Here is a 15,373-nt window from a genome sequence, read left to right as displayed (position 1 = left end):
AGGATGAACTACTGAAAACACTGCAAGTTCCTTAACTGTATTCCTTGGAACGTAGGCGAGGAAGCTACATCATTTATACCTAGAAGATCCTGGAGGAACTGGTCCCAAACCTGAATAATGAAATCTCTCTATATGACAACACGAGACTAGGCAGACGGTACAAAATACCTCCGCTAAACGCAAGTGAGCGACGAGTACACTTAGAACTACACTAGTGTCAGAGGTCCCCGACTCTTCAACGCCCTCCCTAGCATAGGGGGAGTTACCAATAATTTTTTAGCGGCTTTCAAGTGGGAACTGAACAAACTTCTAAAATCAGTGGCTGTCGTTCGTACGTTGGACTGCGTCCGGCCAACAGTAACAGCCTGGTTAGTCAGGCCTTGATCCTCCAGGAGACCTGATCTGGGACCGTGCCGCGGGGTATTATCCCCCGGTAACGTCCTTCAGGTATCCCCAAGACATGGTCCTAATGTCATTGTTTCTTATCGTATTGACAGCAGATGGACGAGAACACTTATCCTTGGCAAACTATACTATTGCAACCATTATTATTATTATTATTATTATTATTATTATTATTATTATTATTATTATTATTATTATAACAAAGTAACGTTAAACCCACAAGGGTCTTAATGCAAGGATCAATGTTACTTCAGTAACTTTGGCAAAACTATAACGGATATTATTAAACTCTTCCACTGATGAAAACGAAAAATAACATATTATTCAGTGGTGACTCAAACCGTGAATACTAGACGGAACACGTTCAGGCCAGATCATAGGGCACCAGAAACACACAAGAAACTAATGGAACAAATCCCAGGGACATGACAGAGTGGATTATTGTATGTTTCATAGCAAGAGAAGCAGTGACAATAATGGTGCTTAACAAATCGCTTGTTCTTTCATGACTTGAATATTATGGTGTGATCACAGTACTTTTTAAGGCAGGAGAGATAGTGGAGCTGGAAAATGTTGAGGTCGTACATTGTCCCCAGGGGATATAAATAGTGTGCTGAAAATATCTAGCCTAGACAGGACTCGCAGCAATGGTTTTAAGTTGGAAAAATTCAGATTCAGGAAGGATATAGGAAAGTACTGGTTTGGTAATAGAGTTGTGGATGAGTGGAACAAACTCCCGAGTACAGTTATAGAGGCCAGAACGTTGTGTAGCTTTAAAAATAAGTTGGATAAATACATGAGTGGATGTGGGTGGGTGTGAGTTGGACCTGATAGCTTGTGCTACCAGGTCGGTTGCCGTGTTCCTCCTTTAAGTCAATGTGACCTGACCTGACTAGGTTGGGTGCATTGGCTTAAGCCGGTAGGAGACTTGGACCTGCCTCGCATGGGCCAGTAGGCCTTCTGCAGTGTTCCTTCGTTCTTATGTTCTTAATCGATACAACATCTAAATTATTGGTAGAACTTCAAAGCACTTGGATTTTCTCTGCGATGGTGGAGATACCTGATAATATCTACATGGCAGATACTTGGAGCTCTTAACCTGTACACTATAACAACTTGCTGGACTGAGTATCAGAAATATTGCCGGAACGAAGTTCTTAAGAAGTTTGAGAACTTCAAACCATACCACGGGCGGGGATAGAACCCGCGATCAGAGAGTCTCAAAACTCCAGACCGTGGTATGGTTGGTTTGCAATCGTGTCATTACGATTTCGTGAGTCTTGAGACCTTCCTTTTACAAATGAGCCCACTTGTGATGGTTGTGGTCCAGCGGGACTCTAGCACAAACAGCCTGGTTGACCAAGCAGCCAGCAGAGAAGCCTGGCTTCAGACCCAGCTACCAGGTGGTGGGGGGAGAGAGTTAGAAGAGCCCTCGATATCAGTCACAGGTAAAAGGATAAGGAAGCCAAGCAGAATGAAAGTGGTAAGACGACACAAGCATTCAGCGTGAAGAGTTCAATGTCCACTCGCCTTAATGGTGAAATATCTGCCTTAAGGTGTTGTTGATGTGTTGCTGGGCGAGTGGTGGTGGTGTCGGGTCTAAGGAATCACCACACAAACTGGTGGAGTGCTGGTGTAGGTGATAGCCATCACGAGGTGAGAATTGAGGCATTTTCTTCGTGTTCAGAAAAGTTAATTTACAAACAGTACGGTAGGTTTAGTTGTGGAACACTTAGCGCCAGTGAAGTTATATCATCCTTATGAGTGTTCGGGAGGGCAAGGTGGCGGAGTGTTGGCATTTCTGTTTCGTGTATCACCGCCGTTGATAAGGAAATGTTAGTTATGTAAGATCTGTTAAGGAACACGTAAACACAATATGCGCATCATGTATTTGAGTTTATAATTGTCGTGGAGACTAAACACCAGCAGTCTTAACACATTGCTAAACCTTGAACTGGCTTGAATTTTCTCCTTAAGAAAAGACTGTAGTACCACCTACCTACATGGTAGTTGTAATAATGTTGGTAGAATTACCGACAATGTGTTAGATAAGAGGACACGTGCAACTAATGACATTTCATTGTGGCAGCGTTTCGCTGTGATGGATATGTGGGGCAGCGGGCCTCCAGCAGCAACAGCCTGGTTGACAAGGCAAGCACCAGAGAGTACACACACACACACACACACACACACACACACACACACACACACACACACACACACACACACACACACACACACACACACACACACACACACACACACACACACACACACACACACACACACACACACTTCAAAGGTATATACCTAATATAGATGGTTGTTATCTACCAAGCTACTACTAGTGGTACCTAACGGAGTGCTATCTTAGTGCTATCTTAACGCAAGAGGCTTCAATATAAGGATACACGGTATTATGTTTTCACTTCTTAATTTATTAAAATTGGTGAAATTGATCTGGAACTTGTATTTAGTTTATTGTAATAAATTTCTTTGAGTAGATGTTGAGGTGAAATGCAGTGTTGTGTACTGGTGGTTGTGGGGGTTTCCCCTGCAAGGTGGATGTTGGGGGGTGATGGTCACTGGTGGTTGTGGGGGTTCCCCCTGCAAAGTGGATGTTGGGGGGTGATGGTCACTGGTGGTTGTGGGGGTTCCCCCTGCAAGGTGGATGTTGGGGGGTGATGGTCACTGGTGGTTGTGGGGGTTCCCCCTGCAAGGTGGATGTTGGGGGGTTTATGGTCAGTGGTGGTTGTGGGGGTTCCCCCTGCAAGGTGGATGTTGGGGGGTGATGGTCACTGGTGGTTGTGGGGGTTCCCCCTGCAAGGTGGATGTTGGGGGGTGATGGTCACTGGTGGTTGTGGGGGTTCCCCCTGCAAGGTGGTTGTTGGGGGGTGATGGTCACTGGTGGTTGTGGGGGCTCCCCCTGCAAGGTGGTTGTTGGGGGGTGATGGTCACTGGTGGTTGTGGGGGTTCCCCCTGCAAGGTGGTTGTTGGGGGTGATGGTCACTGGTGGTTGTGGGGGTTCCCCCTGCAAGGTGGATGTTGGGGGGTGATGGTCACTGGTGGTTGTGGGGGTTCCCCCTGCAAGCTGGATGTTGGGGGGTGATGGTCACTGATGGTTGTGGGGGGTCCCCCTGCAAGCTGGATGTTGGGGGGGTGATGGTCACTGATGGTTGTGGGGGTTCCCCCTGCAAGGTGGATGTTGGGGGGTGATGGTCACTGGTGGTTGTGGGGGTTCCCCCTGCAAGCTGGATGTTGGGGGGTCATGGTCACTGGTGGTTGTGGGGGTTCCCCCTGCAGGGTGGATGTTGGGGGGTGATGGTCACTGGTGGTTGTGGGGGTTCCCCCTGCAAGGTAGATGTTGGGGGGTGATGGTCACTGATGGTTGTGGGGGTTCCCCCTACAAGCTGGATGTTGGGGGTGGTCACTGATGGTTGTGGGGGTTCCCCTTACAAGCTGGATGTTGGGGGGTGATGGTCACTGATGGTTGTGGGGGTTCCCCCTGCAAGCTGGATGTTGGGGGGTCATGGTCACTGATGGTTGTGGGGGTTCCCCCTGCAAGCTGGATGTTAGGGGGGTCATGGCCACTGATGGTTGTGGGGGTTCCCCCTGCAAGCTGGATGTTGGGGGGTCATGACCACTGATGGTTGTGGGGGTTCCCCCTGCAAGCTGGATGTTGGGGGGTCATGACCACTGATGGTTGTGGGGGTTCCCCCTGCAAGCTGGATGTTAGGGGGGTCATGGCCACTGATGGTTGTGGGGGTTCCCCCTGCAAGCTGGATGTTAGGGGGGTCATGGTCACTGATGGTTGTGGGGGTTCCCCCTGCAAGCTGGATGTTAGGGGGGGTCATGGTCACTGATGGTTGTGGGGGTTCCCCCTGCAAGCTGGATGTTAGGGGGGGTCATGGTCACTGATGGTTGTAGGGGTTCCCCCTGCAAGCTGGATGTTGGGGGGTCATGACCACTGATGGTTGTGGGGGTTCCCCCTGCAAGCTGGATGTTAGGGGTGGGTCATGGTCACTGGGTCATTACCTTTGCCTCAGTTCTGAAGAGCAACAACAGGAGCCGCCGCCGCCGCCGCCTCTTCCTCTTACTCCTTCCCTTTCTCCTTTCTCCCTCGCTCCTCTTGTTTCTCTCTCCTCCCTCTTACCTCTTCCCTGCTGCTGTTGCTAACCCCCACTCCTTCCCCCCCCTCTTGCTCCTACTCCTACTCTTTTGCCTGTTCCACACACTCGCCTCGCCTACCTAATCTGATAACTGGATTTCTAACACTGGTTGGTATGAATGAGCCTACATGTTGACGAGGAGGGAGGGGGGCGGGAGAGTAGATGAGGGAGGGGTAGGCGGGAGAGTAGTGGGAATATGATGGAGGGGGTGTTGTGGTTGGCCACATCCGGGGGTAATGTTCTCTTCCATGCTCACTTGAAGATGTACATACACACGCACGGATGTACACAGGGGCTCTTAGATGAATGCAGGCGACTTAACCAGCCGATATATATACACAAACACCTGGATGAACCAGCCACACTGTCACCACCTTAATGTTTGTACTTATCACAGGTGTGGTGATGACAGGTGTACTAGAAGTTACTGGTATTGTACCTGTACCTTTGATGAGTCTGCTCTTGGAGCCCGGACGTGGGCCAGGCTCGTCTGGTACTAGTCTGGTTAATCAGGTTGTTGCTGGAGGCCCGCTCCCCAACATAACCATCACAGCCTGGCTGATCTGGCACCTGGTGAATATACTTGTCCAGTCTTCTCTTGAAGACTCTACACTTGTTCCAACAGTGTTTCTGATATCTTCTGGTAAGATGTTGAGTAATCTGGGGCCACGAATGTTGTTAGTTTCCCCTTATTGTACCCGCTGAATCCCTTCTTGACGACAGGTGCACTAGCAAGCTGCTAGTTGATGACAGGTGCATTAGTAAGCTGCTAGTTGATGACAGGTGCATTAGCAAGCTGCTAGTTGTTGATGACAGGTGCACTAACAAGCTGCTAGTTGTTGATGACAGGTGTACTAGTTGACTACATAATGCCATTTGCGCTTGTACACAAAAGATGGCGGTGGAGTTTCACCTTCAAAGATACGAGAGGCAGTAGAATAGAGGGGAAGTGCTCAAGTCTTGAATATGAACTCTCTGGAGCAAATAATCTATAATATATATATATATATATATATATATATATATATATATATATATATATATAATCATTAATTTTATGCTGACCAGCAAAGTCCCAGCCAAGCCTGGTCCATGGCCGGGCTTCTGGAGTAGAAAAACTCGTGGAACATATCGAAGGTGTAACCACCACAGCTCGGCAGATCAAGAACTGTTTACACTAACAGCTTGGTTGATAAAGAAATAGCTGGGTAGACAGTAGGTCTACCCAGCTATTTCACACCACAGTTCGGTTGATCAAGGACTATTTACACAAACACCTAGTTGTGTCATGGAGAGAAGTCTGAATGTTGAAATTGCAATACTTAGTGAAAATACCGACGTGCGATATTTTAGACCTCCCATAAAAATGGTAGGTTGACTTTTGTGATGTAACAGAGGGACCAGACTGAAGTCCCGAGTTTCTCGCAGTTTTCATTTATTTTAAAACCATACAATACTGTGAAACGTCAGTATCAGGAATAATAATGTACTCTGAAAATATGTCAAGACAGGAACTGCTCCGGAATGCCAGCTGACAACTGTTAACTCATTCTCCTGTCCTTACACCCTCCTCTCCTTCCTCAGCTCTTCCTTCAGTCTCGCATACCGCAGGGCTAGAGAATGATAGTCCAGATTAACCACGTTGAGATGGGTACAGTACGTGTGTAGGCTTGAGAGCTGCTAGCAGCATCACTGATCACCAGCCAGTCAGCAAGGTGGTCTCAGCTCAGATTAACTGAACCCTCGAAACTAGTTGCAGATATGTTACAGGTAAGACTGGTGAGGTGATTCCTGGGTCAACATCTCTGAGCACACCATCTCTCCTGCCTCAACCTCTGTCTGACCTTCTCTCAATACCCACGCCCTCTCTCACCCCCCATCTTCCTCCTCCATTTCCTCCCCTCTCGTCCTTCTTCGCCCTTCTTCCTCTCCCTCCCTCTCCCATATCTTTTTAAGGCCAGCTACCATATTCTTTAAGTACTTTGATTTCTTTCAGTTAATTCCTTACCTATCTTTTAATTCTTAACAAGCAAGAACGTGTTACTGACACAGGTGCGTCTAAGTCGTGGCTGCTCCTGGGTTAATGCTAACCTTTAAAACTATGTAGCCAAGTTACATGTCTTAAACCCAGTAGTAGCAGCGTTGAAGAGAATGTACACGACTTCATCTATGAAATATTCTCTCTGTCTCTCTGTCTCTCTCTGTCTCTGTCTCTCTCTGTCTCTCTCTGTCTCTGTCTCTCTCTGTCTCTCTCTGTCTCTGTCTCTGTCTCTGTCTCTCTCTGTCTCTGTCTCTCTCTGTCTCTGTCTCTCTCTGTCTCTGTCTCTCTCTGTCTGTCTGTCTCTGTCTGTCTCTGTCTCTGTCTGTGTCTGTCTGTCTGTCTGTCTCTCTCTCTCTCTCTCTCTCTCTCTCTCTCTCTCTCTCTCTCTCTCTCTCTCTCTCTCTCTCGTGTGTGTGTGTGTGTGTGTGTGTGTGTGTGTGTGTGTGTGTGTGTGTGTAATATACATAAATATTCTCGAAACTCATCAAAGGTATATCAAAGATGGTAATGCCTGAAGATTGCTGAAACTATACTCTTTAATTCTGGGGATCATTACTCATGAGACCGGTCCCAGACCAGGCCTCGTAGTTGATGACTTGATCAAACAGGCTTTGTAGTGTTAGCACGTAGACCAACTTAAAGACCACAGTCCGGCCCATCTCTGAAAGGAAGAGTTAACTTAAACTGTAAACTGGCTTCAAGAAAGAGCAAGGGAACAATATTAATATTACTCAAAAACTTGGCCACAGGTGTATCACACATACACCCTCTCTTCTGCTTTGGGGGGGGGGGGTATCCTACTCTGCAACAGCCTGGTTGATCAGGCTAGTACCAGACGAGCCTGGCCCATGGCCGGGCTCCGGGAGTAGAAACTCTCGAAACTCATCATATGTAGGGTATATCAAAAATATGTCCTTGTCCCTTCACTAGGAAACTACCAAGTTTCTACTTTCGTGTGGCAGGCCTCAACATGCTGGGCTTATGATTGTCAAGCAGGAAAAATGTCCGGACCACAGCGGCGATGATACCATGTCTAGAACAGGTATACACCAACTTGGAAATGGCACGGTACCATTTTTTTTTCGATACCGATACTCGATTTTAGACAGATACCATTAAAATTATCCGACAACCGCAAATACCGGCACAATCATCCTGGACACATGCTTGCACCAAGTACTTAGTCTTAATCATGGAACTTTGCATATTCTCTTAGATTGTACCGGATAATTTTTATGGTGTGGTGTGGAAACGACTAAGATGTAACTGACAGGCAGTCTGATCTGGTATTATCCCTCTGTAGTAAAAAGAATTTCTCTTGTACCTGAGCAGGCGGTCGAAAGGAGGCTTGGCCTCCTTTCGTAAGGTCTCCACCCCCCCCCTCCCCGTTTTTTTTTCTCCCGAGGGTCATCACCTCAGCAAATTGTCCGATCAACTGGTCTGACCAGCCATGTTGCTGGGAGACACCAGCTACAAGCTGGTAATCATCAACAGGCGCCAGTCGATGATTAACATATTTTTAAGGGGAAGGGTATTTAAAATTGCTGTGGGAAGTGTTGATGTTTCGACCCATCGCAACTTTCCAGCATATGTTTTGCACATTCTACTGGAGCTTCTGATCTCTCGAGGATTTATTTCAGTGTGCAGGTTAGGAACCAGTTTGTGCAGTATTTTCCAGGTAGAAGATCACTTATCTTGGCCTGCGGTTCGTCAAGTATATTCCCGAGTTAATATTATGGACATACAGCGGAACGCTCGTCTCTCACATCTGCTTCTTCAACACACACACACACACACACACACACACACACACACACACACACACACACACACACACACACACACACACACACACACACACACACACACACACACACACACACACACACACACACACACACCCACCCAACCTTCCACAAGTGCTACCTCCTGCATTCATCTATAACCCCACCACGTACATGACTTCCTCTCATTTTAATTAAAATGTTTTAAAATGTGCAAGGAGTTATATACATTTTATTAAGTTACTTCTTAGGAGCACAGAGACACGATCAGTCTCAAGTGATGCATCCCATCAATAAGGAGCACACACTGCACACAACTACTAAAAATTTACCTTTAAAGAGTTTCGAGAGTTTCACTATCGGAGCCCGGCCATGGGCCAGGCTCGACTGGTGCTTGCCCGGTCAACCAGGCTGTTGCTGCTGAAGGCCCGCTGCCCCACATATCCATCACAGCCTGGTTGATCTGGCACTCGGTGAAGATACTTGTCCAGTTTCCTCTTTAAAAGGCTTCTACACTTGTTCCAGCCGAGTTGCTGCTATCTTCTGGTAAGATATTAAATAGTCTGGAACCCCGAATGTTGATAGTATTCCTTTATTTTGTAAAGTAAACCCCGTGAACGGGCAAGGGCGCTGTGGCCAGAATAAGGAAATATTATATTAGCGTAAGGGGTCCCAGACCTTTTAACATCTTGCTAGTAGATATCAAAAACACTGTCGGAATAAGGAAACTAGACAGTTTCCTCTGTCCAAGTGCTGGATCAGCCAGGCTGTGATGGATGTGGACCAGCGGGACGCCAGGTACTACAGCCTGGTTGACCAAGCAAGCACCAGACAAGCTTGGTCCAAGGCTGGACTACGGGAGCAGAAAAAACTCGAAACCCATCAAAGGTAACTTCCTTGGTTAACTTAGCTGTCGAAGGAGCAGGTTTATACCTGTGGTTTCCCACTAGATCGCGACTTAAAGTACTCTGTGTGAAGCAGAATGATCTTACTTCCCAGCCACACTACGAATTAACAATACGAAAACAGGTAAAAAAAAAATTACTCGAATGTGTAGAAATTTTAAAGAGGAAAGTGGAGTGGGCAAGAAAGTTGATAGGCTGCATTACTAACACCCTCGAAACAAGATGCAATGATACTTTTTCCATTGTTCACTCTCTAGACTGAAATTTTGCTTTATATTAACAAACTCTTGAGTAAAATTAAAAACCAGACCTGGAGAATAGAGAACTTTAACTGTCATTATAAATTCAAACACCGAAATTATTAGAAATGTCTGAAATCCCTGGAACGTTGATGAGAAATGTGAAATATAATATACACCTCGAAAATTCTGGAGGGACTGGTTCAAAATGTGCATACCGAAATCCCTTGTAATGAGAGCAAGAGAACTTGGTAAATGTAAAGGGACACATTTTCCAACACTTCCTTCATACACGAGGGAAATTATCAATAGATTATTATTATTATTATTATTATTATTATTATTATCAAAAGGAAGCGCTAAAAAGACCCCTAGCTGTCTTGGAAAACATTTTATAAATTTTTCAGATTAACTCCCAGTCAGCCGAACTGTGGACTGCGTGCGGCTAGCACCAACAGCCTGATCAACCAGACCATACCCCGACCGGGATTGAACCCGCGGTCAGAGAGTCTCAAAACTCCAGGCTGTCCACCCTCGAAAATAGTGTTCAGGTAGCCTCTTCAGGTAGTGCCTGCAGCAAGTGCCAGATAAGCTAAAGTGTTGTAAGTACGTAGATCCGAGAGTCTCAAGAGGCAGTTTGCAGGGAAGTCTGAACCTGGACTGCGAGAGTATTCTCCACACTAGTTACAGGTATGCAGCGGTGTCGGACGTGCCCCGTCTTTTCTATGGTAAGACACGTGTGCAAATGTTGCATAAGTGTCTCATTTATCAACTTGGTTTTATACACCATTTATAGTTGAAACGTTTCGCCTACACAGTAGGCTTCTTCAGTCAAATACAGAGGTAGCAGGTGTAGTAGTGAAGTAAAGGTAATATAATCAGTCCATCAACCTTTGAAAAATAATCTTACTCGTCTTGATTGATGGTATTTCATACCATTTTCAATATATATTTTGTATACGTAGTGTTGTGCAGGGGAGGAGTGGCAGAGAGCGCTGCACCCACCCTAGTGTTGTGCAGGGGAGGAGTGGCAGAGAGCGCTGCACCCACCCTAGTGTTGTGCAGGGGAGGAGTGGCAGAGAGCGCTGCACCCACCCTAGTGTTGTGCAGGGGAGGAGTGGCAGAGAGCACTGCACCCACCCTTCATTTTATCAACTTATTTTCGTCACTTCGTGATTGGATGATAGTGCCAAGAAGTGGAAAGCTGATTTTGCTAATATATTTTTTTTTGTTAAATATTTTGGTTAATGTGTAATGCAATGTATTTATTTTTGTTGCAGGATGTAAGATCAAGGCTCTGCGTGCCAAGACCAACACGTACATCAAGACGCCCGTCAGAGGGGAGGAGCCAGTGTTCGTAGTTACCGGTGAGTTATGTCACTACCCAGCTGTAACAACTACTTACCGTACATGTGCATGTCATCCCGTCCACCTGCCCACACGTGCATGTCATCCAGTCCACCTGCCCACACGTGCATGTCACCCTACCATACAACAGCATTAAGCTTTTGCAATAAATTCACTTTAAGCCAGCAGATTACCGAACCGACCAAAGTGATTTCGGTGTTCAGGTTTGTGACCGGACTCTCCAGGATTTCCCAGGTGTGTGTTGTTATGTACCTTTCTCGCCTACGCTCAAAGGAATACATTTGGAGACTTCAAGTATTCTCAGTAGTTTAGATGATTAACGGAGTTCATAAGAGCAGTGAAAGTTCTCTCCACGTTTTCCAGCTCGGCAGTCTCTTGGAGGCCGTCAGTAGTATTCCAGCCTGAAGAGAACAAGCATTATTATTGGCTCGGTATCTTGTCTTGAAAGGTACTAGTTATCTAGCCTATCATTTTCCTTGCTGTAGCAATGACAACTTTGTTGTGATCCTTGAATGTGAGATCTTTGGATATCATTATTTCGTAGTCTCTCACATGGGATTTTGGAACTATTGAATGATTAGTTTGTCCTGTACTCCGTTAGTCTTTATTTCCTCCCTTCTTCCTTAGCGAAACAGTTGAAACTTTTCTTCATTAAACATCATATTGTTGTCCGAGGCCCACTGGAAGACTTAATTTATATCCACCAGTAGATTAACGGTGTCTTCGACGGATACCACTCTATTAGTGTGTCGTCAGCAAATGTTACGGTGCTATAATGTATGTCCTTGTCAGTGTCGGATATAAGACTTAGAAATAGTTGGGGGGTGAGTACCTTGCCTTGAGGAACAGCTTTTCACTGAGGTAGTCTCAGATTTTACTTAACTACTCTCTGGGCTCTGTTAAGGAAGTTTAATAACAAATGGAACCCAGTAAACAAGACTCAATAAACTGAATGAGTCGGAGGCTGCCTCAGTGGAAAAACAAAAAACTAATGTATACACAGTGAGGGTGTTGAGAGGTGAATGGGCTTTGGGCGGCAGCGTGCTCCGTTGTCTGTGATGATATAACCACTACCGTCAGGGCTGAGGGACGCCATTTCTCGTCTTCCACGTACCTTTGACGGGTTTCGAGAGTTTTATTCCCGCAGCCCAGGGCCAGCTGCCGGAGTAGCCCGTGACCAGGATCAGTAGCCCAGGGTATCTGCATCTTGTCTGAGATCAGTGACTATAAACGGAACTGTTTGCCATACTAATGGCTGTAAAGTTAATGTATTATGAGTTGGACAGTGACTTGGCTTACTCACTGGAGGAGCCAGATAAAGTTAGGCAAAAATCCAAGATAAAGGTAATCGATGAACGCTAATGGATTCCATCTTGTATTGACTTGTTCTTACATGATAAGACTGGTAAATTAACCAAAGAAGGTTTTGAAAACTGGAATAGACCGGTAACGTAGGATTGTTAAAACATCCAAATATTTTTACTAGAAGTACAAACAAATCACGTAGCATCAGTGGTATATGCAAGACAGTTCAAGACCTGAACAAAGGTTCATTTACGACATTATTCACAATGCATCTTAGGTTAATATTGGAATCACACACTTCATAAAGTATATAAGAAACTGGAGAAGACTGAAGGGTTTGCAACAAGATTAATGCAGGAACTGAGGAGAACTTAGATCTCAAACTGGAAATACTGCGAGGGACCAGGGGGAGGACATGATCATAACAAAATACTCAAGAGGATTAATTTGGATAAAAATAAGCTATACGAGATGCAAGGAAAATTCTTTTAGCCTCCCACTCTGACCTGCGACCAGACTTCCTTGTTGAGTGCTTGCCAGGCCGTTGTTACTGCCTCGCAAGTCTACATGCTGTAGTCATTACAACACGGTAGCATTTTAATTTTCATGGGCATTTGAGGCTGGATATAAATCTAAGAATGCCGCACATAGAAGGCAGACAGTGTCTGAGAGTCGTAAACTGGGTGGTGGTCAGGTGTATTGCCGGTAGTCAGGGCTAGGTCTTAATTAAACCTGCTACCCGTGTCCGTTCAATTACCGAAAAAGCGTTTCGATAAGAGTTACCAGCATTTCCTCGCTTTATGTATGTTGCAAATGGTGTTAGTATCATGTAAGGTGGAAGTCATGCCTTTTTTTTTTTTTTTTTTTTTATTTGCGCCTTTGTCTTGATGGTCGCCTCGGGCGCACCAACATTCCTGCGTGTGGAAACATGAAGCAAACTTTAGCGCACATAGAAATTTTTACCCTTGCATTTACCTCCATTAGTGCTTGCGCCATTGCTTGCGTCGCCAACATGGACAGTGCAACACCAGGATGCCCACCATATTCATGGGGAAGTACGAAACCCATGAGGGTCATGCAGCACCCGGGGAATCAAGAGGTAATTGGTCTAGATCCGAGAAGGGGGGGGGGCGCAATTCCCTGATATTTTGATATTATAGAAGGTAACGTTACTCAGTTCTTCCAGTGAACATACCTATGGAAAAATTTATAGGGAGTTACCTGTATGTACCTCAACATTACTAGCATACGAGTAATCTCATTGGGAGACAACAACCATATTGTTTACCGTAGTCACCCCGTGTAGACATGTGAGAAAACTTAACCACCCCTGGTCACTGCAGGTGGTCCCTTCGGCCTCACAATCTTATCCATATCTATCCGAGACCAGTATAAATTGGATAGCACCCAGAAGTACGGCGCTACTAAATAATTGTGGACTGTATAGATTATATTTGTTTAACTAAATGAAGGGGGGGGGAGTAGGTTACACATGGATATATCCATCAAGGAAAAACACTTGTATATAATCCCACCACTTACCAGATATTCTCTGGTGGTCACTTGATGTAGCTGGATCACCCGCAACCTATCCAATTACAACATACCTAACTGGCCAGTATCAGTCTGCTATAACTAGAAGTGGTAGGTAAGACACAAAGGCAACAGTTAGGCAACTTTATTCCGAAACGTTTCGCCTACACAGTAGGCTTCTTCAGTCGAATACAGAAAGTAGGCAGGAACAGTAGAGATGTGAAGACGATGTAATCAGTCCATCACCCTTGAAGTCGTAGAATTTGAGGTTGTCAGTCCCTCAGCCTGGAGAGTTCAGTTCCATAGTCAGGAACTATCTGAAGATCAAGCGACAGTGCGGAGACTTAAATACTGTCGGAAGGAGAGGTGCATAGTAGTAGTAGTAGTGAGAATGTAGCCACTGATAGGTCAGTGAGAACTGTTGGATCTGAGAGGGACCTGACCTATCAGTGGCTACATTCTCACTACTACTACTACTACTATGCACCTCTCCTTCCGACAGTATTTAAGTCTCCGCACTGTCGCTTGATCTTCAGATAGTTCCTGACTATGGAACTGAACTCTCCAGGCTGAGGGACTGACAACCTCAAATTCTACGACTTCAAGGGTGATGGACTGATTACATCGTCTTCACATCTCTACTGTTCCTGCCTACTTTCTGTATTCGACTGAAGAAGCCTACTGTGTAGGCGAAACGTTTCGGAATAAAGTTGCCTAACTGTTGCCTTTGTGTCTTACCTACCAACCTGTCGGTATTTTATACCATTTTGATGTTCATAACTAGAAGTGTTACTTAACCCTTTGACTGTCGCAACCCCCAATCCTGAGGTGTCTCCTGGTGTCGCAGAATTTAAAAAAAAAAATATTTTTTCTTATGAAATGATAAGAGAATCTTTTCCCGATTGTAATGACACCAAAAAAACGAAATTTGATGGAAAACTGACGGAATTATGCTCTCACGAAGTTAGCGACCTCGGCGCTGTTTACAAATCGGCGATTTCGCCCACTTTGAGCCCTATTTTCGGCTAATTCCATTGTTCCAGTCGCCCAAACTCATAGCTATTTCTTTAGAACTTCATTTTTTCTATCGATTGAGTACAAGAAACTGCCCATTTACTGATTTCAACTACCTAATAATGTGGTCAGAAATTTGCAATTTGGCCAATTTCACGAAAACTAAAAAATATGACAATTTCAAAATAAGGTCCAGAATGAACAATGTAGACATTCCTGGCTCTAAAATAACGTTTTCTTTGTTCATCAGTCACGTCTCCAGGCCCCTCTGATATTACTCTTGCTTTCTATTTTGAATTTTTATTCAAACAAAAAATATTAGACTTACTATTATGCAGACTACTGCAATGCTGTAATAACTGTATAAATAACATCAACCCATTCATGACTGCATATTAGAATGGCTAGTTGGACATTTATTGGACAATGGCATCATTTGTTTACTTTTGAACATTGGCAAAAATCAAACATTTCCCCTACTTTGAGCTCCATTTCTAGGTTCTTTTTATAGTAAAATCAATCAAAAACACCTCTATTTCTGTAATATGTTTTCCATTCTATCAAATGAGACCAAGAAAACGAGAATATAACCATAAATACTATACGAAAA

General features: G+C 45.1%; 1 protein-coding gene across 1 annotated transcript in view; it reads left to right on the top strand.

Moving 5' to 3' along the window:
* The window catches only part of LOC128696985 (RNA-binding protein MEX3B), a 311,139-nt gene that overhangs the window by 275,031 nt on the left and 20,735 nt on the right, over positions 1-15,373 (top strand). The window contains exon 2 of the mRNA XM_070090319.1: positions 10,824-10,910. Within this exon, the coding sequence (XP_069946420.1) occupies positions 10,824-10,910 (87 nt within the window). The remainder of the gene's footprint in view (positions 1-10,823; positions 10,911-15,373) is intronic.

This window comes from Cherax quadricarinatus, chromosome 31, assembly GCF_038502225.1.
Source record: "Cherax quadricarinatus isolate ZL_2023a chromosome 31, ASM3850222v1, whole genome shotgun sequence".
NCBI classification, from domain to species: Eukaryota; Metazoa; Arthropoda; class Malacostraca; order Decapoda; family Parastacidae; genus Cherax; species Cherax quadricarinatus.
Note: the sequence above shows the minus strand (reverse complement) of the source record. Positions and strands in the feature narration are given on the sequence as shown.